This window comes from Equus caballus, chromosome 1 (genome assembly GCF_041296265.1).
Source record: "Equus caballus isolate H_3958 breed thoroughbred chromosome 1, TB-T2T, whole genome shotgun sequence".
Lineage (NCBI taxonomy): Eukaryota > Metazoa > Chordata > Mammalia > Perissodactyla > Equidae > Equus > Equus caballus.
Window position 1 is genome coordinate 36,736,953 of NC_091684.1, and position 23,637 is coordinate 36,760,589.

The following is a 23,637-nucleotide window of genomic DNA, read 5'->3' on the forward strand; positions in this document are numbered from 1 at the left end:
ACAGGAGCTCAGATAGTCCATGAAATTACTGAAAATGATGGATGGATGGGAAATTAGAGTATAGCTGGAGCTGCCCCTCCTCCTGGGGCTCATAGTTGGTCCAGATCCCACAGCAGGTAAACCAGGTCTCCCGGAACCAGCTATACCGTTGGGACTTCTGCAAGCCCCCTCCCCATATTTCTCTTCTCTCCCCAAATCAGAATCAATCCCAAGCCGCCTCATCCTGGTGGAGCTTCTCAGGCGGGGCTGTTGTCTCTGCAGCCTCAGGAGCGCCCTGAGGGCAGGTCCCAGCTCTGCCACTTCTGCCTGCTCTGGTGTCTCTGGGGGCCATGGCCTGGCGGGCGCCAGGCCTGCGGTCAGCAGCCGGTGATGAATTGCCTTAGATGAGGGTTATGGCGGTGTCAGCCTAGTTAGGAAGGGCCCGCAGTGCTCTTGAGCTCCTGACCCTGCCTGTGCCTGCCACTTCCCCCTTTCCTTCTGGCCCCGGGATCCACCTTAAGCATAAGGTCAGGAGGGCACCAGCTTCCTTCTGGTTCACTAAGGGGTCAGCTTGGGCCTGGGCGGCAACTTCCCTGGCTCACCCGTCATGTCCAGCTGCCCCCGCATGTCTGAAGATGGGTGGCAGGTTGAAGTGGTCTTTTGGGAATGATGACAGTGGAGACTCTTGGCTTTGATTTAAACACTGGTGGGAATCTCTGTGTTGGAAAGGTCCAGAGACAGTCCTTAAGGCCAACCTAGGGGTCACTATGAAAGGACGAAAGGGCTGAGTCCTAGGTGGTGGCCATAGTCCGAGAGGCTGGAGCAGGAGGGTAAGTGATGGGGCGGAGAACACTGCAGCCCAGGAGCCCATTGCTGGCTCCTCAGGTGAGTTTCCCCTCAGTTTCTCCTCTAATAGAGGAGACTGAAGAGGTAAACTGGAGCGTCTCTGCAACCAGCTATCACAAAGATAACTCAGGAAGGAAGTTTCAGCAGCCTGGACCTCCAGCTGCCCCAGTGCCCAGCCACTCTCTGGGTATACTTGGATGGGTCCTTGGGGGGGAGTCTTTCTCAGGTCTCCCCCACACTCCACCCCATGACTTCCTGCCAGGGAGCAGCTGCCCAGCTAAGCCTTAGTCTCCTGGCTCAACTGCTGCCGGGAAACTTTATTTCTTGGCCTTCTTGTTTGGGGTACAAATATCTCAAACCTCTCTGATTATGTCTCAACCTCCCATGGAAATAAGCCAGCCTTAGAGACATCTCGGTGTGCCTATTCTCCCCTGTATAAATGGGAAGATTAAACGCGTTCCTGAAGTATGAATTTTTCTTTTAAGAAGTCTCCAGCAGAATCCGGTGATGTTGAGCCATCTAGAGCCCTGGAAGCGCCCACAGTTTCAGCCAAGACCGGCAGAGTGGCCACAGCGCACCAAGCGGACGCCAGCAGCCTGAGGGCCTTCCGCTGGGCACCTTCTCAGTGTGTCTTCCTATGGCCCAGAGCCAGGCCAGGGATGCGCTCCGGGCGTCCCTGTTTCCTCGCACGGGTTGCAGGCCGAGTGCGCTGAGTCTCTGGCACGGTCCATGAGGCGCAGTCCTCCCCGGAGCCCCACGTCCCATGCATCCTGCCGAGTTTGGCGCGGGAAGGCGAGGCCCCTTAGCTCCTAGTGGCGATCTGTTCCCTCCATTCCTGCTTCGAGATCCTGGGAAGGGCTTAAGAGGCTTGGCCCGTGACCTTCCTTCCCCAGGGCGCGGAGCGGGCAGGAGGCATCTTTTCACCGGCCCGGCGGAGCTTCTCTGGCCATGGCAGTGGCTCGTGCTCCCCCTCCCTCGGAGTCTGGCACAGAGCCTCATTCGGTGACCGTTTGTTGAACGAGTGAGAGAGCGCCGGATCTGGCACAGGGGAAGCGCAGATGGGCGGCGCTGCGAACGCGCCGCTGCCACTGGCCAAGTCCTGTCCCGCCGCGCAGCCGGTCAGAGGCATAGCCCATCTTGCGCTGCCGAAGGTACGAGCGGGTGGAAAAACAGCCGCAGCCCGTCCACCGGGTGCACGATGGGCACGGTCTGCATGGCGGGGAAGGCAGGCGTGGCCAGTTCCCAGCGCGCCGTGCGCACCAGCTCCACGGCGAGCAGTTGGAGCACTGCCTGCGCCAGCTCCCGGCCGAGGCAGCTGCGCGCACCGCCTCCGAACGGGATGTAATGGAAGCGGCCGGAGGCGCCCCTCGCATCCTCGCCCGCCGCACCAAAGCGCTCCGGGTCGAAGCCCTCAGGCGGGCTGCGGTACACCGCGGCCGTCTCGTGCGTGTCTCGGATGCTATACATCACGCTCCAGCCCTTGGGGATCTGGTAGCCCTGCGGGGAGGTGAGGAGACCCGCCTGACTGCTAGGCACCTGGAAACGGGGCCTGAGCCGACCCCTCCACCCCGGATGCATCCACTAGGCTTCCGAAAACCGGCAGGAACGCGCGTCTAACCGGGAAGCTGGGAGGCGGCTCTGAGTTCCTATCTCAGCTCCTTCTCTGGTGAGCTGTGTGTCTTTGGGCTAGATAACCTCTCTGAGCCTCACTTTCTTAACTGAGAACAAAAATGCCCATTTCGTTGTCGTGAGGATAGAATAACGGATCTGGTCTATATATTAGTGGTCAGTAAATTTGATCTATTGTCATTTATGTTTTGATGTTTTGTATTTGTCTTTCTTTTTCCTTGTGACATTAGATCAAGAGACCTAAATTCTAGTCCTGCACCTACCAGCTGCCTGGGCAGGTACAACGCAAAAGACAGGGACCCCCATTCCTCTATGGTCAGCTCATTATGAAGCTCTTCTTGGCACTGAAGTGCAGACTGCCTCTCTGTCCTCTCCATCCATCAGCTGTACCATCATTTCAGGTCTGGTAGCCCCCGTTTAAGAAGGGGCACCTGAGAATTAAACTGGGGCATCCTTAAGTCGTTGGAACGCGGCTTTCATGTTCCCTCTGCCTACCTCTATTTCAACTATTCTTCTTCTTGATGTGTCTCCCAACCCCCTATCAGCTGCTTCCCTCGCCTGGACAGGCTCCAGAGGCTCTTAACAGGTGGACAGGTCTTAGAACCACAGAGGAGCTCTCTCCCCTCTAGACGCTGGTCTTCCCATTTGTAAACCGCAGGATGGCTAAGACGCCTGCCCTCTGCTCACCATGGCAGACCTGTGCTCCTCTCCCTCTGTTTCCCTAAGGGCTTGTAGGGCACCCCAGTGCCTGCAGAATGGAGTCTGAATTCCAAGATGCAGCATCCAAGACATTTCTAAACCCCTCACTAATCTACTCACTTTTGTCCCCTCTCTGTGGTGTGTTGTCCCCATCCTAACCCTTCACTCCTGCAGCTGAGATGCCAGCCCCTAAAATGTTTTGGTGTCATTCGGCACTCTTCCTCATGCCACAGTTTAGGATGAAGCTGTTGGCCCTGGTCCCCTTTCTCTCCATGAGGAGCTCCCCCAGGGCAGAATCCCAGTCCCTACCATGCCCCGGAACCCTGGTTTGCAGTGCGCCACCACGTTTCCTGTTTAAAGTAAGGGTCAGCGAAGGAGGTACCCCTCTCTGCCTGGAGTCTCCCAGCGACTGAGCTGGAGGCAGAGGGGGCTGCAGCAACAGCCATTCAGGCAAACACCCTCAGTCTGGCAATGCTGGGGCTCCACTCTCCGGTGCCATCACTGTGCCACACAGCCCTGACCCCATCTGGAGTGTCAGAGCTGGAAGGGACCAAGACAGCTTCCATCCAGAGAGTAAACTGGCCCAGCGGGAGGCGGCAAGTGCCCAAGGTCTCACAGAGATGAGGCCAGGCCTAAGCCTTGACCTTCTTGCCCAGCCTGATCTGACCCCCAAGAGATTCTAACCCGCGTTTTCATTGTCCCGTTTCCCTGGAATCCGGCTTTAGCGAGGTCCCTAGAAAGCTAACAACGATCGATCGGTTCCTTGATCTTGTGAGGGAGCCAGAAGGGTGGGGTATGGGACAGTGGGGGGCTCTCTTGTACCCCACCGAGACTCACTGGCTAAGAAGAGGGTACTGCACGAAGAAAAGTATGGTTTTACTCTAAAACTCGGCTCTATTCGAGTTGACCGACCCGCACTGCTGCCAAAAGCTGGAGCGCGCGGGGCCCCTAACCTGGTCGGCTCCCCAGGCTTTGCGCCCCTCCCGTGGATCCGGGAAAGGAAACAGGGCTCAGCCCATTTTGCAGTCGGGAAAGCGGAGGCTCTGAGAGGGGAAGAAGAGACCTCGGCGTCCTAATCCCCGGGCCTCCGCGCGAACCGGGGCACCGGGGAGGCGGCGGGCGGCGGGGTAGGCGCGGCGCACTTACGTCGAGCTCAAAGGTGCGCAGCGCGGTGCGGTAGCCCCCGGACACGGGCGGCAGGAGGCGCAGCACCTCTTTGACCACGCAGTCGACGTAGCGCAGACGGCCCAGCGCCGCGAGGCTGAGGTCGGGCTGGCAGCCGCAGTCGGGCCGGGGCCCCGCGCCGCCCCCCGCCGCCCCCGGCGCACAGCCACACGCGCGCCCCAGCCCCTGCGCCGCCAGCTCCTGCCGGATCCTGGCGATGGCCGCCGGGTGCTGCAGCAGCAGCAGGACGAGGGACGTGCTGGCGCTGGCCGTGGTGAAGAAGGCGGCGAAGAGGAGCTCCACGGCCGACTCCTGCAAGACAGCCCGGGCGGCGCTGAGTCTCCGGCGGCGGGGCCTTGGCATCGTGGCCCCACGGCCGAGGCGCGAAGGGCCCATGGTCACCATGGCGCGTAGGCCAGAGAGCCAGCCGGGACGTGCTGCTGTGGCGGCTCCGCGCGCGGCCCAAGCCTGCCCCTTGGGAAAGCCACTTATAGCAACGGGCAAACCCGGCGTCTCTCCACTTTCCTCGGGAGGGGTCCCAGAGATAGTGCTAGGAACGGATTCTGTGTGCTCTGAGTGCTTTACGTGTAATAACGCATCTGAGTCTCACCCCAACCCTGTGAGGCAGTTACTGCGCTCATTTGCCAGGGCTGGAAACCGAGGCTCCGACAGGTGCGCAGGGTCCCTAGAGCTGGTAATCCCAGCGGTCGGACTTGGGAGGCCCGGGGGCTCTTCAGCTGCTGGTGCTGTCTGCCACCTGAGCCGGGCATCCTGACGAGGACTCAGGAGGAGCTGAGGAAGGCACCTGCGGCGGCAGCCCCAACCTGGCCCCACAGCAGCCATCAGGGCTTCCTTCGCCCGCTAGTGGAGTCTCGGTCCCCGTGAGTGACTCAGCTTCTTCCCTGCCTGCGCAGCCCAGGGAGGACAGGGGAGCGGCCTGGTGGCTTCACCCTCCAGGCCCCAGCCCTCACTGCTTGCCTCTGCCCTCCCAGCTCCCAGTGTCTTCCTTCCTGGCAGCACCCACAGTTTGGGTTTATACAGATTTGTGTGGTCACAGAATCCGTGTGCACCCCTCCCCTCCCGCACCTCGAAGGCAGGGGTTGTGTTTTGCTCACCTTACATCCCCAGTCCCAGGACGGAGCCTGACACCAAATAAGTACATAATATTTGTGGACTAAATGATGTGATCCCAGGCGAACTGCCTGCTCTGGACATGATGGGGAACTAAGACAGAGCCCTTGGAGCCCCAACAGCCCCTGATGCCCAGAGCAGAGCTGAAGACTGCTGGCCAGTGGGTCTCTTCCTGAGAACCTGGAGGGCGTTGTCACCCCCTCCCCGGCCCTGTCAAAGCAAAGGGACCGTCCACCCCTTTCCACACCGCTCCCCTTCACAGCCCAGAGCTGCTCCTATCCACGGGCTCCCCCAGGACTCATGAGCCCACCATTCATCTACTTCTAACCCCTTTGACTCTTCCTGACTTCACAGCCACCCAGGAGTCAGGACAGAAATTCTTAGCCCCATTCTCAGAGAAGACACTAAGGCCAAGCCCCACGCTTCATGGCTGGCGGAAAGTGGGAAATGGAGGGCCAGAGAAAGGAGGGGAGCTGCTTTCAGGAGGGCTGAGGTGTCCCATCTCTAAATTTCCCCTGCCCCACGCCCTCTCCACTCCCTTTTGGGTTCTCCAGCAGGTCCTGGGGGCCATTCTGAAGCTTCCCTGCTCACTCTGCTGCGTGTGCTCTGTGCGTACATGGGGAGGAGTTCCGATTCTGTGGGAGACCCTGCAGTGGCAAAACGGACAGGCAGAGGTGCCGACGACATGGGTTATGGGAAGAGAGGAAGAGGGGAGGACACGGAGTTTGACCCTGAGTCCAGTGAAGAGGGCTTCCTAGGCAGGGGGACAGCAGAGGCAAAGGCCAAGAGTGACAGAGAAGGGGGAGGAGGGAGCAGAGCTGTTTGTGGCCAGAACCTGGAAGGACGGGCCTAGGATGCCCGCCTTCAGCACTCCTACTGAGAGGGATGGCGACTGGCCTAAGGCCACAGGCTAGCAGGTGCGACTGAGCCATGACTGAAACCCAGGCTCCTCTTTCCCCTCCTCCTGAGGAGTGCCAGTGGCTCAAAGTGGGGCCACACAGGACGCAGCACGAGTGTAGACACCTGCTAGGAAGGCAAAGGAGGGAGAAGGAGCATCCTCCCCCCACCGACCTTCAGCTCCTGCACTGAGAGCTCCCGGCCCAGCTCCCTAGTGCTGTGGATAATCACTTCCAGGGCGTCGCCTGGCTCTGCAGCCCTGTCTTCATGAAGCTTCTCTGCAATGGCCTCCTCCAGGTGCCGATGCAGCTGGTCCCGCGCCCGGATGCCCTAGATGCACGGGGAGAGAGGAGAGGTGGGGCAGGAGGGCTGAGGGGGCCAGGCCTGGGCACCTACCCCAGAATCTTCCAGGGCTGCTCTGGTTCTGCCAAGATCCTGGCATTAACCTTTCCCAGCTTGGCTCCACCCCTGGCACGCAGTAGGGGCTCAATAAATGGTCAGGAATGTGTCCACCATTCCTACACATCATTCTTTCTTATCACAAGCCCCCTTTCGGGCAAGGCAAACAGTTACTGTTGTCCTGAGGGGAGGATGCTGAGGCTCAGAGGGGGTCAAGACATTGCCGGGAGCCACCCAGCTGTCAGGGCCCATGCCTGGCACAGAGCCCAGTCAGGGTGGAGTCAGCCCATTGCCCTTTCCCTGCACGAGGCTCAGGCAGGGGCAGTGGGCAACAGTGCATAGAGGAAGGGACACTTTGATGCACCCAGAAAAGCTCTGGCTTAAGAGGACACTGTTGGATGTTCTAGGCATCGGCCTCTGTAAGGGGGTAGGCAAGAGCGTGGGGTGCTGCTCCAGAGTTCAGGGAGCAGGCACAGCAAAAGCATCTGAGCACATGGGTTTTGTAGTCAGAGGAGATGGGGTTCAAATCCTGCCTCTGCCCCTACTAGCTGTGTGATCTTGGGTAAGTCATTTAACCTCTCTGAGCTTCAGTTTCTTCAGCATTGAGAATACTGTAATAACTTTACAGGCTGAGAGGATTAAATCAGAAAATGTATGCAAGGCGATCAGCCCATAGCATGCCCCTTTAGACATAACTATTATTTTTATTCAGGGGACTGGAACCCAGCGCACTGGCACAGTGAGAAGCCCCAGAGCAGGGAGATAGGAAAGGCGGATGAAGCCTCCTAGTCGCTCTCTGGGCCAGCCCGTCGCTCTGCAGTCTGAAGACGCCGCGGTTCTCCGATCCGGAAACCAGCAGGCCCCAGGCCGCTGGCGGGGCTCTGGCACCCACCCCTCTCCAACACGGGCTGGCGCCGGGCTGGGCCTGGGGCATGTCTGTGGCCCCAGAGCTCCCATCCCTTCTGCAGCCATCCGGGCTTCCAAAGAGGCGATGGAGGCCCGGCCAGGAGGCGCCGCTCTGGGGAGGGGCTGGGCTGACTGGCCGGCCGCCTGCCACGGAGACCCAAAGTCGGGAAGCCGGCAGCTACTGCGGCCGCAGCACGTCCCGTCAGGAGCAGCCCAGAGAGGGTGTGTGACCCGCCCCAGATCACACAGCGAGTCAGGACAGAAGCTAGCCCGGCGCCCACGCCGTACCACGCCGCCTCCCCACCCTGGGTAGTGCCTTGGTCCCGCAGCATGTTTGACGCGTGAGGCGCGCCGAGGGAGCCTAGTCCTCGTCTGGGAGGCCCGCCCACGCTGGGGAGCCCCCATGGGGAAGGTCTGGGCCTGGGGCGGTAGTACCTTGCGCAAGCCGCTGAAAGGCACGTCCAGGGGCAGCGAGAAGAGGTTCTCCACGAACTGCTCGAAGGTCTGGGCCAGCTGCGCGCACTGCGCCTCGTCCAGCCGTAGCCCCAGCAGGATGCGCGCGGCCATGCGAAAGGTGAGGGCTTTCGCGGCCTCGTAGACGGCGACCGGCCCGCGGGCCGCGCACCAGGAGCGCACCTCGCGCCGCAGCGCACCCTGCAGGCGGGGCACGTAGCGCTCCAGCGCCGCGCGGCTAAACACTCGCGCCAGGACCTGCGGGGAGCGCGCGGGGTCAGCTCTGGCCGCGGTCCGGCCTCCTCTGCCTGGCGATTCCAGAGGAACCGGAGGGCCAATTTCGGTCCCTTCCTTCACTTCTAGGCGGCCTGGACCTAAACGTGTTGGTTTTGGCTCGAGCCATTCCCTTTACTTCTCTGATGTACACACTCCTTCCTATCCATCCAGGCTCCAGCTGCCACCTCCGCCAGGAAGTTGTACCTGACACCTCTCCAAGTTTGAGTTTCTGGCGCTTCTGGTATCAGAGTCACAGAAGATCGAAGATGAAAGGGCCTTTCAGTCCCAGCCCTGGCCTTATAAACCGAAGCCGGAGAACGCCAGGGACTGTTCCAAGGCCACCTACTCATTAGCCAGGGGTCCGGGCCAGGACCACTGTGTACCCCTAACACCTAGCCCCGGCCTGGCCCGCAGCAGAAGCCTGAGAACCGCGGGTCCCACGGCCGCTTCTTTGGTTTTGGCTCACCTTGCGCCGCTGCCGGTGCGGCTCGCCGACCGCGCCAAGCAGTGTGTGAGAGCCCAGGAGGATGTGCGCGCTCTGCGGCCACTGGCTGCGCACGAGGCGGTGCTCGCCCAGCAGGATCGTGCGCACGTTCTCGGCGCCGCTCACGCGGATCACCGGCCTGCCCAGCAGGTGCGTCTTGAACACTGTCCCGTAGCGCTCCCGGCGGGAGCTGTGGAAGCGCGAGCCCTGCGGGCGAGCGGGGCGGAGCAGAGGGCTGGGGCCGCTGGACGTCCCAAGTGCCGCTAGATAACAACTCCCTGCTCCAGCTGGCGCGTTACTCTTGAGTCTCAAATGGGCCTCGCGACTACCCTATGGGATTATAGATGCTCCTGTTCCCATTGGGGAGATGAGGAAACCGAGGATTTGAATGGGGACGGAGCGCCCAAGGACTGATCGCTGAGACGCGCCCCGAGTCCTGATTCTATGCTAGTAGGACTAGGGTGACGTGCTCCTCAGACCCCTTCCTAGAACCCCTCTGTTCACCCCCGCGTTGTGTCGGGACATGTTTAAGTTACACTGGGGAGAACTACAGTGACATACAGTCCGTTCCAGGCAGCTGCTGGGCAAAGGCCAGGGGATGCTCCAGGAAGAGACTGGCTAGTAACCCTGGGAGCACTGAGAGCGAGAAGAGGTCAGTGGGAGCCAGGGAAGAAGGGGCCACATTGGGGCGCGGGGACGGACGGACTGCTCACCTGAACTAACCAGTGCAGCGTTTCACCGAAGAAGGGCCAGCCCATGGAGCCCTTGGGCAGGGGCAGGGCGGAGGCCCGGTCCCGGCTCAGCGTCCAGCGGAGGGTCCAGAGGTGCTGGGCCAGGCTGAGCAGCAGGCCGGCGCACAGGAGAGCGGTGCCCGCCGCCCCCAGGACCGACAGGCAGCTCAGTCCCCAGGGCAACATGGCGAGGCTGCGGGGGGGTCAGGTCCCTCGGAGCGCAGGAGGCGCGAGATTTGGGGCGCCGGCAGCGGGCAGAGTCACCTGTTCTGGGCAGGAAAGGCCTGGGGCTTGGAGGCCAAAACCGAGATTTATAACCTCGGACAAGGACTTCGCTCTAAAAGCAGATTGGCGGTGGAAGGCGGCAGTGACCACGCACCCTTAGGGAACGTGCCTTCCTCTAGGCCGGCGCACTCAGGACTTTCCCCGGAGTCCGACGGCTTCCAGGCCAAAATGCCAGTCCCTTGCGGGGGGTCCTGGCAACCTCAGGACCGCTCACACCGGGCATCCGCGGGCACCTCCCACCTCCTCCCCGGGTCAGCACTCCTTTGATAGAAACAGCGAGGGAGGGCAAAGAGAGGAGCAACTCACCGGTGTTGCCAACCAGGGCTCCGATCACCGGGGCTGTAGACCCCCGCCCCACCTCTCTCTCTCCTGCAGTCTTTTAACCCTTCTCGGCCCACTCTGGACACATTTATAGAGATATTGGCTCCCTCCCTACGGACGGATCCCGACTCGCACAACGTGACGCGCCTATGCATATTTAAAGCGCTCCACGCAGAGTCATGATTGGAGGCGGTGGGCAGCGGCGCGCTCCCCGCGGGGCGAAGAGCTGGGAGTGGCAGCCGCTGCGCCCGGGGGCCGCGCCCCGCGCAGATCCTCGGGCGGGGCCTGCGGTTTCGCGCCAGAACTTCCCGGCCCTAGCCGCAGCTTGGCGGGTGGGCGAACTGAGCGCATGGAGCTACCGCGGGCTCTGGGATTCCCACCCGCGAGCTTCTGGGGGCCCTTGCCCCTCGCGGCACTCCGAGGTTAAAGCGCTGGGGTTTCTCCCCTTCGCTCTGTTTCTCTTTCGGGGAAATTGCCGTCTTCGATGCCTGCCTTGGCATCGCAGGCGCCTACAAGGGATGGCAAGGGTCGAGTTTCTCCGACATCCCACACTCCTCCCCAATCTCTGATTTACCACTTCAGAAATCCTTCAAAACATGGTAGTCTCATTCCTGGCCGGAGCTTCAGAGACACCTTAAGCCCAGGAGGAGCAGATATCCCCGGGTGCCTTTCAGGTTGAAGGGCCGAATCCACCGATCCTTCCCCTCCGGAGGCCCCTTGCCCCTCCGCCCCAGTCAGTCTACATGGTTGCTTCTCGGGCTTTATGTGTCCCGTCCGAGGGCTCCAAATGCCACAGGACTCGCGCGTCCCTGTCCCTACAGCGCAACTCCAGGGGTGGGGATGAGTGCAGGGTGCTCGTATTATTGAGAAGAGTAGAGTGAACTCCTCAAGACCCTCACAGGAGGACCTACAGTGGTTTCTGCTCCAAGCAGGGCAAAGGCGGCGTCTCTCTGAATCCGGGGCCGCCTCAGCCAAAGCCGGGGAGACATCTCGAGCGCCCTGGAGCGCTGGGTAAGGACGCGAGGGACCTTCCAGTCTTCAGAGAGCTAGCTGTTCACGCTCCCTCTCCTAACTTCCAGATTTTACTGTGCCTGAAGAATTAGTTTCCATGTAATATTTTTAAAAATGTGAAATACTTTAGGATAAGAGATGGTCAAGAGAATAAATGCTTATTTTCTTTGTTTTGGTGACATTCCCACTCGGATAACTAGGGAATAGCGCATTTCTGAAGGAAGCAGTTGTTTTAAATCAGGAGGCTCTGAACAGATGTAATAGCAACGCGTTTTCAACAACTTGCTCAACCTTTTTAATATCTCATCACAAAATCAAGAAATGTACATATAATTCTTTACACATTTTACAAAGTCTAAGTTTCTTACAGGCATAAATCTTGAAAATGCAAAAGGAGTATTCAGCATAAGCACAATGAAGACAAAGTAAGGATCAGATTGAAATTACTGGACCACAGTAATTTACACAAGGGAAAATGTACATTTGTTTTAGGTTTTCCCCAGTTCATCTGGTTTGTCTTGTTTCCACAGTGAGGATGCGGTACTGAGATCTTCCACTTGAAGGAAGTAACTGGACCCCCGTGGTAGCTTCTGTGGGTAGGAACATCTCTCCCCGAGCACAAGCTGCACCTGAAGTGGTGAGCCCCACTTAGTCCTGTCCTCTCTTTAACTTGAACCAAACCAAACCAAACCAAACCAAATAAATCCTAGAATGTGGTCAGCTACAAACAATACAGTTAGAAATATCAACCCTGCGGAATGGAAATGACAGTGCATCTTTAGAGAATCCAAACACCTTTTCTTCATCTTCAGAATGATTGAATTAAACTGCCAGAGTAGAAGAAATAATTCATATTCTCACTGAGTTAAATCAAGTTTGATTTCAGGGACCTTTAAAGATTTGTCTATTTCCCCCTCAGAATCAGCAGAATTAGAAAATTTAGTCTACTTAAATCATATTTAGGTGAAAATAAATTTAAAAGCTGGAAAATGATAGTGAAATACTCCTATATCAAACATGATTGCATTCTAAAACCAGATACTGATGAAAACACAGAAAAATCACTCGAGTCTGAAGAGAAAAAACATACTCAATGTAGAGGTATAAGTTTTTCTAATGTATTTAGAATCAGTTTCACATACAATTTTTGACCCGATTTACGTATTACAGTTTTGCCTTTTTTCTCTAAAAGTGAAAAAAATTAATGTCACATTTTCCATATATAAAATAGTATATTCAATTATTTAAAAACCCATACAAATGATATTTATTATTGTTTTTTGTTTAAGCTCTCATCAGTGTCTTTTCTCTACTGTATTTTTGAATTCTGCAAACAAATTACTGTATGACCAGTGCCTGTCAGAGATCAGTGTTGTCATGGATTTCGTGTCACCGAGTGCAAGTGACAGGAAGTCTATGTGTGCTGGGACATACCATTCACCAAACTTCTCAGCTGCTTCACGACTGTCTCTATCAACTTCTGTTTGTCTCGATCGTTCTTCCTGAACTGAGCAAATATATTGTTCTTTTTGCTAGTGTCTTTCATCCTAGGAATACATGTGAATGGAGAAGCTTAGTCAAAGGAAATTAAAAGCTATGCTGTCACAAGTAAAATATCTTGGCATGCTCTGAATTATCTCACACTAATCCTATGATTGAAAAATATACTTCAAAGAAAATAGGTACTAATAAAATTACAGAGATAGCAACCACACAAAAAATTTGCAGTTTATTTCGCATTCTATATGAAGTGGTGTTTTTGCATTAGTATGTAAATCTAAAGTATGTTAAATTTTCTAATATCATACTATTTTCCAACATCATTCCATAAAGTATGCTAAAATACATACCCTCTATGGATTCTGCAAATCACATTCATAGCGAGACAAGGTGAAAGGAAAATAACATTAGAAAATTTAAAGCACCAACATTTTTGCCTCAGTGGTGTTTCATGGCATTGGAAAATAAACTTACATTTACTTTAAACAGTTCTTTTTGTCCTCTCAAATCAAATACACCACAGATATTTTGAAATGTGGGAAAATAACATACATTTTTAATTAAAAAATTGAAAATTTTAATAGTGATACTTAAAATGAAACATGATTGAGTGAAAAGAAAATCTGCCACATAAGAGGGGAAAGTAACACCTAAACTTGTGTTATTTTTAATTGGACAAGATGCACCTGTAAATGTCATGTTACTTCAGTTTTTATTATATTATTTTTACAAATTACATATTTCTCTACTTGCAAAGAATCCAAGTCCATAATGGGAGGATTTAGATGGCACTGGTAGCAAACATTCCAATTCATAGCGACCTTTTACAAGATACCTTCCTTCCCGTTATTATAGTATTTTAAAAAAATAGTTCTGATTCTCACTTATCTCCAATAAGCGTTATTTCTAACGCCAATTAAGCCCGCTATTGAGGATATAATAGGAAAACTGTTTTGTTACTGTCAACATAAACAGCAATCTGCTATAAAACTATACTAACATTGAAAGGCAAGAAAGAAAGAGGCTTGTGCTTTGGCCATTAAAATGGACTGAGTTAAGTTCTTTCTAGACACTTCTCTTTTGATGAAGATTTCTAGTTCTTCAATCATCACTGAATCACAAAATGCTAAAATGTTACTCAAAAAAGTTTTCAGAAGATACTCACTTCTCCAAAAGAGTAAGGGCTGTGTTTGGATTCACCCGAAGGTACTTAGAAGCTGGCTGTCCATAATCAGCTAGATAAGTAGACCAATCCCAAACCATAAACAGGTCAAGGAGCTGAGGAAGATGGGGAAAAATGTTAAACCAACTTTTGACTACTTGCCCACAGCTAATACATCAAGCATATGCCATTCTTGATCCATTTTAATATGACCTGCTTCTTAGATGGAACAGAATAAGGAAATTCATTTTTTAAAACCTCATTAACTATACTTTATAACCAATATAGAATACACTATCTTTTTACTTTTGAAATTACTAAAATTGTCAGGGGTTGCTTTTCCAATAAAGTACTCAACTGCATTTTCAAATAATTGTAAAATAATGAAAACACTGTTAACATATTAACACGGCACTGATGGATAGAGACTTAATCTTTACACTTATTCAGTTCCTACTCAAACTTAATTAATAAGCATTGGTGATACTAATTGAAGAATTTTCAAGAACTTAAATTTAAGGTTTTTTTTTCTTAGAGGTTAAGTATGTTTACCTTTGACAGAAGCCGTTTGCACCTAGACTTTTCCCAAAGTCATCTAAAACAAAAGCTCAGATAATCTCAATTAAGTGCATTCAACAGCCCCTGCTGGATTCTCCCTGGTGATGGATCCTCGATAGTTTTATGAAATGAGGGCTTCAGGACTCAGCCTGTTAACTCTAGGCGATCATTTTGTATAAACAAACACAACAAAAAAGAAACCCTCTTATTTTCCGTAGCGTTTTAAAATTGACTATTTGCTTTATAATCTCCAGTTAGAAGTGTTGTCAAATATGGAAGTAATCTTTTAAAAGCAATGCCATGCCTAAACCAAAGCACCAAACTCCTTATCCAACTTTAAAACCCTAATCCCCTTTAAGCCATTTAAACCCAACTTCCTATCCCCATCTGAATTGTTTCAGAAAGCTAAATGCTTTACTTGCTACCTTCCTTCAGTTTTTATATTATTCTTTCTTTCTGTTTTAGTTCACTTTGTAAGTAAGGAGTGTATTGGGTTTGCTTTCAAATGAAGGAAGCATTTGTATTTACTCACAGGATGTGTGAGCCAACCCACTGAGTCTGAGACGGATAAACTTCTGGGGTGATTAAAACCTAAAGAAAGGTTACAAGAAACTAGCTCTTCCTTAGCAAGGTACTGGACTCGTTTGACTCATTTCCCATCCAATATATAGCTATTAATAGAGACTTCCTTGTAAAAGGAGGCAAATTCTATAATGAAAATATTAATTACCAAATTAATAAAGTCACTCTATTTTCTTTCAGACAACATTCTAGGCCATACCAAAACTTAAAACAGTAGTACAGAAACTACACTGAGACGATATTAAAAGAATATACTGTCTGAAAAAGAAAGGGAATTTAAAGTTCTGCATAATTTTTGACTGTTGCATGGAAACAAGTACTTTTCCCCTTCTTTCACAAGGAGGAAAAGTTACTGTCATGCACTCTGATGGTGAAAGTGTAAATTGGTATAACTTCTCTGGAATGTGATCTTGTGATATGTGTTTAAGAACCTTATAAAAATGGCCCTTGACTCAGTAATCCTTCTTCTAGGAATCTAACTTCCGGAAACAATAACAAAGGTAGACAAAAATTTATGAACAAAGATATTAATCTCAAAAATGTTATTTGTGTTATCAAAAAACTGAAGGAAAAAACACAGCTGAAAACAGCCTAAATCTCAATATTAAGAGAATGGTTAAGTAGTGAAGTATATCTGTCTACAAGACGAATATCACGTGCTTATTAAAATTGATGTTTACACAGGATTTCAAACAGGTTGGGAAGATGCTTATGATAAATGTTGCTACTAAAATTAGATAAAAACCCATCAAGAAAGACTGGAAGAAAACTTGAGAAAAATGTTAAGAATGGTTGTTATTTGTGGGGTGGGATCATGGGTAACTCTTATTGTCTTATTTTCAATAATATTCCACAATAGACATGTATTAACTCTAGAGTTGGCAATAAGGTTTACATATTTATATATTAAAATAAGTTTCAATAATGAATACTTTTCACGCAATTGTTAACAAAAGCCTCATTTTGAAAGATTCCCCTTTCAGGTAAGTGTGTGTACTTGCACAAGCACGTGTGGGCATGCGCACAGTCAGCAGAAAGTAACCACTTAATACACTGGCTGTAATCTCCTTCCTTTCCAAAGGCATTAGCAACGTGACCTTTGGGATTTGGAAGAGGAAGAGGCCTTAAAATAAATCTCTTTTTCTCTTGGACTGACTTACCCCCAAGTGGGAAAGGAGGAGCCCACTTAATGAATTTAAAACCTACACCAACTCCAACTGTGAATACAGAACTGGTTCTTCTACAGCACAAAAACAGACTTTCCTTGATAAAGAAATATCATGCTTACAATTTTCACATATGGTGAGACCCTCATATATGCAAATCTCTTATCACTACAAATGATAGGAATCAGAAAATTTAACCTACCTACTCACATGTACACAAATCTAAGGTACATGTTTTCGAATTTACACTGATATTTTATAGAAATACATACTGTGCATAGTTAATTTGTCGATCTCTATGGGAATCTGCATAAATTTGCACATTCATGGTTAAGGAATGCACTGCCGATGTAGATAAAAGGCCACGGATCTAGATCCTCACTTATTCATTCCACAAATATTGACTGCCTACCTATAACGCACTAGCTCCTGGGCTGGGCACCAGACACAGTACTGACGAGACAAAATCCCTGTCCTCAAGGAGTTTACATTTTAAGTGGGGAAAGTGGGGAGGCAGACAGTTAACAAGGAAACAAGTAACATTTTGATGTGAAGAAATTATAAAGAAAAAATACTATTCACACAAAATCCTAGTAATTTAAAGATTGGCATCTGAGCTAACATCTGTTGCCAATCTTCTTTTTTCTTTCTTCTTCTCCCCAAAGCCCCCCAGTACATAGTTGTACATTCTAATTGTGAGTGCCTCTGGTTGTGGCATGTGGGGCGCCGCCTCAGCATGGCTTGGTGAGTGGTGCCATGTCTGCGCCCAGGATCCAAACTGGAGAAACCCTGGGCTGCCGAAGCACAGCGTGTGAACTTAACCCTCAGACATGGGGCCGGCCTCCCAGTAATGTGAACCAAAATAATACATGAGGAAGCTACTCTCAATTTAAGATTAAGATAGAAACTACTGACTTAAGAAGGAGCTAGTGACTGCTTGCTCATTAGTCTCAGACTATGAATCCAGAGGCTGTAGACTTGAGCACCATTTCAGAGCCTATGCCCCAAAGGACACACGGATGTGGGTGGAGAAGAAAGATGGGGCCAGCAAGCATGCTGTTCTCATATTCTGATTTCTCATTTCCGTGTGTGTAAAGGTTTTCAAATGCATAATACTGTATTTAATAAGTAAATAGAAACAAACTTCACAGAGCTAGGCAGGCAAACACATAAAGTGTGTCCAGCAAAGTGTAACAACTCAGTAGATATTCAAGAAATAACCGGCTGATGATGCCAGACCATTATTCCAAGTTTCCTCAGGAGCTTCCTTCTTAGGCTACATGAGTACAAAACATGAGCACCCGACAGACCACTTCGGCTTATGATGACAGCTCTCTGAAAAAGGCCAATGTTGGCCTGCAGGCAAACTAGGGCAAGCGAATGCAGTCAACTGACTTCCCTCCACCTCTCCCAGGCTTTCACTGGGGCACTGGTAAAGAGGATAGATTCCCTCATGAAAAAGCATTGGGTCTACTGTTAATTGAGTTAAATGATCTTCCTAGAGAAAGAAGCACTAATATTTCTGAATGGTCTACCAATGTCCCTCATCCATAACAATTATAAGGTCCTCCCTCACTTTTTAAAGTACAGTTCTTTTGAAGTGAAGATATAACAAAAAACTAGGATGTTATTCCTGGGTCCTACCTAACACAACGCCAGGCCAGATTAATGGACTGAGCTCACTTCTCTAGGCTGCTATCCATGCCTGTTTTGACCAAGCAGCACAATCCCTGGTCTTTGGGATGGTTTAAAAAGAACATGACTGCTCTGGAGGCAGAGTGTGACAGGAAGGGATGAGGAAACTGGAGTGCTCCAGGTACAACCACTGACACCTTCACTCCACACAAAGTGTCAGTGCCTTGAGGTCTGCCTCTCACATTTGGTCAAATTTCACAGGAGACACTATGTCCTTCATGTTAAAACCTAAAATATGGAAAACCTCACTTCTCTATCTCAAGTTTTGCTTTCTTCAGGTGGCAGTACACAAAAAAATGCATTTGTTATTAATCACACAAAATCTCTCTCAGTCTTGTAAATAAACAGTAAGACATGGTCTCAACAGGAGAATTTATTAGTTAACACATATACCTGAAATGCAAAGATGCAGATCAAACATGAACAAAAACAAAAATCTCCCCTAGATTATCCAAAAGCAATTTTACAATTACTTATTAAAGGATAAAGTCAGGCATATTATAATGAAAATTGGTATTAAGTTCTATAAATGGTTTCTTCCAATAGTCAAGTAAAGTAATTCCACCTTAAATCCTTTTGGGAAGTAAGCAAAGTATGGATCATATAAAAATGAATAGCAAAATAATGTGCCTCAGTTCTATCTCATCATGATTTATAAGATTACCTAAAATTAGTATCCTAACTATTTTTTTCACCAAGGATTCAAAAATACCCTTCATAACTAATCTGATAACATAGAGTGGATTTATGCCAATATTTATAAGTGAGTTATAAGTTTCACTTCCTCAGTGTTCCCCATGTGTGTCCAGCAACAAAAAGATTCAGCTTAAGGAAAGAAATCATTCCATGGGTGGTCCCATTTATATGCTCAAAATAGTTGAATTACTTCAGAATCACTGAAGAACTCGCTTGTGTCATCGAATTTAGCTTGCTGACAGTTTCCCATCCTAAGTCTCACTCAGGATCTACACCCAAGAAACTCGGGGTCTCAGACCTGTTGAGATCACTTTGTGCAAATGACACAATGAATCTAGGCTGACTTAAAACCATTCTGTGGAACTCTTGAAGTGACTTTTTGCCTTTGTAAAAGTGAACCCAGAGTGCCAGGTCATTTCTTCCTCGAATCTGGTTTAGCTTTCTTTGTTTTGGGTCTTTTGGGTTTGGCTTTTGAAGCACCTCAGGGGCAGTGACCCAAGACAGAAGATAAATAAAGTTAAGCCAACCTCAAGAGAAAAGCAATTGGGGATACCAGGTTTGCTTTTGCTTTTGTAAATGTGAACAGTGACCTGGGGGCTCAGGGTCAACCTCAGTCCCCCAAGTTCCCTTTTCCAAATACCAAATCCACCTGGGACCTCAGAGTTGCTTTGCAGATTCCAAAAGTAAACCAGGAGATCATTTTTCCTTCGCCTCCAAAAAACAAAGCCAAGGCAAGGGTTCCCAGTACTTCAAAGATTTAAACAACAAAAATCCTAAACCATAATACAGCTTTAAGGAAGAAATATGAGTAATTACTGGGGGTTCAAGAAAAATGGGTCTGACTAAATTAGCCACAATGGGGGAAAATATAAGTCTTTTTTTCTAAATAGATGTTGAAATCAAATGATGAGCTCCATATGATTTTTAAAGCTCTTGGTTTTACCCCCTTTCCAGCTATCTGAAAACACTACATTTGGAAAACTCCATATGGCAGCACAGAAGAGAATTTTAAGTAGCAGCTAGAAAGAGCTTGGGCAAAAACTAAAATAATAGGATTGTGCCTCCATCCGCCTCACTTTTGCCCTCAGGTGTTAATTGCCCTCATGCTGCCTTGTGCTCTCCTGATGCACCGACTCCCAACCCACACCTGCCCTCAGCCAGCCTTCCCACTCCCACCTACGCAGGACCAGGAAAGAGCTCTGAGTACATTGTGCTGCAGAGGTTGTTTAAAGGCACTGGTCCCTTCAAGGCACTTCCCTCAGGTGAACTGCATACAGCAGGAGTAGACTGTAGACTGTTCTTAAAGGTTTGTTTTTCTTGAGGAAGATTAGCCCTGAGCTAACATCTGCTGCCAATTTTCCTCTTTTTGCTAAAGAAGATTGGCCCCGAGCTAACATCTGTGCCCATCTTCCTCTACTTTACATGTGGGACACCTCCCACAGCATGGCTTGCCAAGCGATGCATAGGTCTGTACCTGGGATCTGAACCAGCGAACCCCGGGCCACCAAAGCAGAATGCACAAACTTAACTGCTGTGCCACTGGGCTGGCCCTGTTCTTAAAGTATTTTTGATGGTAAGCTATGCAGTAGTCCTAGATAAGTACTAGGTGGGTTTGGAATTTGGAAAAAGAGGGAAAAAGTGGAATTTACATAATCAGATTTATACACATCCGTATTTACTTTATCTTTCATATTTTTGGTCACTACGATGGCTTGAAGGGCATACAGATACACACATATGTATGATTTTATGTGGTTTATTTCTTCATTAAAGTTAATTTTATCAAGTAATGCATGGTTAATAATCAAATGGGGCAGTTCATGAAAACCAACAGTCTACTGCCTATCCTTCCCATTCTCAGAAGCAAACACATTTAACTCCTGTTTTTAATTATGGTGATTACCTCAATGTCTCTAAATATGCTTATTTTTCTAATTTTCGATTTATCATCTTATGGCTATCACATAGGAGGGTTTACCTTACTTATACTGCCTTCCTATTTTTGGTAGCTATCACAATTTATCCCTATTTTTGCTTTTATAACTTTAATATAATTAAAATTCTGTTTCTTGTTATATCACCTTAAAAATTTTTTAAAATAGTTTTGAGATACATTTCACATACAATTCATCCATTTAAAGTGTGCAAATCAATGGTTTTGAGTATATTCACAGAGTTGTACAAATATCTCAATCAATTTTAGAACATTTTTATCATCTAAAAGAATCCCCGTACCCATCAGCAGTCACTCTCCAAATAGAAGTCACAAAATATGTGGTCTTTTGTGACTGGCTGCTTTCACTTAGCATGATTTCAAGGTTCATCCATAGTGCAGCACATATCAGTACTTCATTCCTTTTTGATGCCAAATAATATTCCATTGTATGAAATACACCCCATTTGTTTATTCATCAGTTAATGGATAATTGGGTTATTTCCATTTTTTGGCTATCATACTGCTATGAATAGTCATGTGGACGTATTTTTTATTTCTCTTAGGTGTATAGCTGGGAGTAGAATTTGTTACATAACTTTTAAGAGGAGTTTTTGACTCTCCATTTAGTAATATAAGAATATTGGCAGGGCTGGCCCTGTGGTGTAGTGGTTAAGGTGGGCATATTCCACTTTGGCAGCCCACGTTCATAAGTTTGGATGCTGGGTGCAGACATATACCACTCATTAGCTATGAGGTGGTGGTGACCCACATATAAAGTGTAGGAAGATTGGCACAGATGTTAGCTCAGGGCTAATCTTCAGCAAGCAATAAAAGAGGAAGATTTACAACAGATGACAGCTCAGGGCTAATCTTCTTCAGCAAAAAAAAATAATAATATTAGCACCTTAAATAGTTGAGTTTTAAAATAATTCTTTTGGCAATTGGGGTTTAAAATATTTATATTATGTATTTAAGTCCAAATAACAATAGATATTTAACTAAAGCTTCCTAAAAGTTCTTTATGAATGCAGAAAGATATTAGTAATTAGCAAGTTTTTTTATCCTCTATTTCTGAAAAACAAAAAACCCTATAATTATCCAAAACAGGAAAGAACATTTGTGATAGTTTCCTCAAACAGATTTACCTTAAAAAGTTGAGTACGATTTTGGCTTTTATAATACCTTTACATACACACGTGGCTTGTTTTCCTTTAGTCACGAGAGTATCTAGTTCAGCTTCCTGATACTGTAAGGCGGGTCACACACTGAGTGGTAGGCACTTATCTAATTACCCAAACCAGAAATCTGGATTCAGTCTGCTTTGACTCCTCTCTTACACAACTCCCGCAGCTAACTTATTGCCAAAGTGTGTCAATTTAATCTCCTCAATATTTTTGGAATCCACTTGCTTCCTACTTTCCATCCATACTACTACTACTACTGTCCTAGTGTAGATATCATAATCTCTACCCTGGAGCCTTTGGTCTTGCTATCCCCTCCGCCTCTGCCTTTTAATCCCCTAGATACACCAACCTCCACACTGCTGCCACATCCAGCTAAAATACAAATGTGATCACACCATTCACTTGCTTAAAACTGTCAAAGTCTTCCCAACTCCTACAAGATAAAAGTTCAAGTTCCTTAACATGACATGCAAAACTATCTTGCACCTGATCCAGTCAACCTTTTGGCTTCCTCTCCTGCCTTGTCATTTAAGCTCCTAAACGAGGAACTCCTAAGTTGCCTCATAAACCATGATGACCCCCAGGACACTGCTCATTGTCTTCTCCTCTGTGTGGAGTCCCCTTCCTCTCCTTCTTCACCCAGAACTCTTACTTATTCCACAAAATTTAAGTCTCAATTTACCTCTCTCTGGTTAGCTGTTCCTCTTTCGCATCCTCGCGGCACCCTCCACATATCTCTACCACAGTATTTTCCACAGTATATTGATATGATGGGTTAACGTGTCTATCCACTAAAGAATCAAATATCAATAATTCCTTTTGTAGTTTGGGTGATTCATGGCTATCTCAGCCCTGTCTTTTTCCAATATCCCAATAGTTCAAGTGCCTTTACTTCCTCCTAATAATGTACTTTGTAAGTGTCTCAAACCTGGTGACTTGTTTTGCTTATATTTCTATCTCCACATTCGGCCCAGTACCTGGTATATATTACACACCAAGCTAATGTATGTTGAGATGAACTGAATGTGTTTCTTTTGACACAGAATTTTATAAGTTTACACTGAACCCACATCTTATATACTAATAAGATGGCCATGTTATCATTTACTTTACATGCAAACTATTAATAATTAAGACATCTCTGAATTTTTAGTAACGCCTTATAATTACTCTGAAAGCCAGACTAGTCTATTTATTGACTGATTTAATTTGTGTATAGAATGCACTAAAATGTTTCACAGCCAAAGTTCTGCTACTGAGATTACCTTTTGTAAACTGGTGATGCCACCATCAAACATGTTAAATAAACATTCCTAGGTCATACATTTAATTTTCTGTCCAGATTCATTACATCACCTGCCACACTTATATAACAGGTAGTTATGTAATGACTTCACCAATGAAGCTCAGACTTCCAATACTAAGGAAATCAAACTTTGAAACTCATGATGAGAGGTGTTCTCTAGACTTTCAGTTCTCTCTGATGAGTCATTTTGCTTCATCGAAGCTATGAAGAAATAAGATCTGCTTGTACAAATTGACTTTGGAGGAACTTAAACAACAAAAGAAGACAATATGGATTAGCCAATGAAAAATTGTATGCCTATGTGTTTGTACTCCATGATATATTAGTTGCCTGAATGAAGGAAGCTAGATGAGACTGAGGTTTCTTCATTTATAATGCAATTGTTAAGAAGACAAAAAGGGGAGGGGATAACCACTTTTTAAAAATTTGTAAGAATCTAAGTAAGTATTCCTCTCCCCTCCTCCTCAAAGCTGTAATTTAAAATACGGCAAATGAAAACTTGGAGAATCTAATAGCTGGATTAATTTAGTAGTCAATAAAATTAGTCATATGTTTTACTCTAAAATTTTAGTAGGCAATATATAATATTTATAATTTGCCATTAGTTATAAACACTGACTCTTGGCTTTTGAAAAAACAAA

At 48.2% G+C, this 23,637-nt stretch overlaps 2 protein-coding genes across 16 annotated transcripts in view; both read right to left on the minus strand.

Moving 5' to 3' along the window:
- Positions 1-1,832: 1,832 nt before the first annotated feature.
- On the minus strand, positions 1,833-9,891 carry CYP26C1 (cytochrome P450 family 26 subfamily C member 1). Its single transcript, XM_023642529.2, has 6 exons — positions 9,577-9,891; positions 8,846-9,070; positions 8,086-8,361; positions 6,520-6,675; positions 4,300-4,629; positions 1,833-2,322 (listed from the first exon to the last, which is right to left on the minus strand). Exons 1-6 carry the CDS (start codon positions 9,778-9,780, stop codon positions 1,945-1,947), a joined length of 1,569 nt encoding a protein of 522 aa, XP_023498297.1. The 5' UTR covers positions 9,781-9,891; the 3' UTR covers positions 1,833-1,944.
- Positions 9,892-11,482: 1,591 nt separating this feature from the next.
- The window catches only part of EXOC6 (exocyst complex component 6), a 207,076-nt gene continuing 194,921 nt past the window's right edge, over positions 11,483-23,637 (minus strand). For 10 of the 15 annotated variants that reach the window (XM_023642467.2, XM_023642473.2, XM_070261949.1 and 7 more), the window contains 3 exons: positions 13,877-13,989; positions 12,646-12,758; positions 11,483-11,840 (listed from right to left, as the gene is read on the minus strand). In XM_023642467.2, the coding sequence (XP_023498235.1) occupies positions 11,716-11,840; positions 12,646-12,758; positions 13,877-13,989 (351 nt within the window). In that variant the 3' untranslated portion in view covers positions 11,483-11,715. Of the gene's footprint in view, positions 11,841-12,315; positions 12,759-13,876; positions 13,990-23,637 lie in introns of those variants that run through there. The other 5 variants (XM_001502528.6, XM_023642487.2, XM_070261914.1 and 2 more) reach the window with 2 other exon arrangements.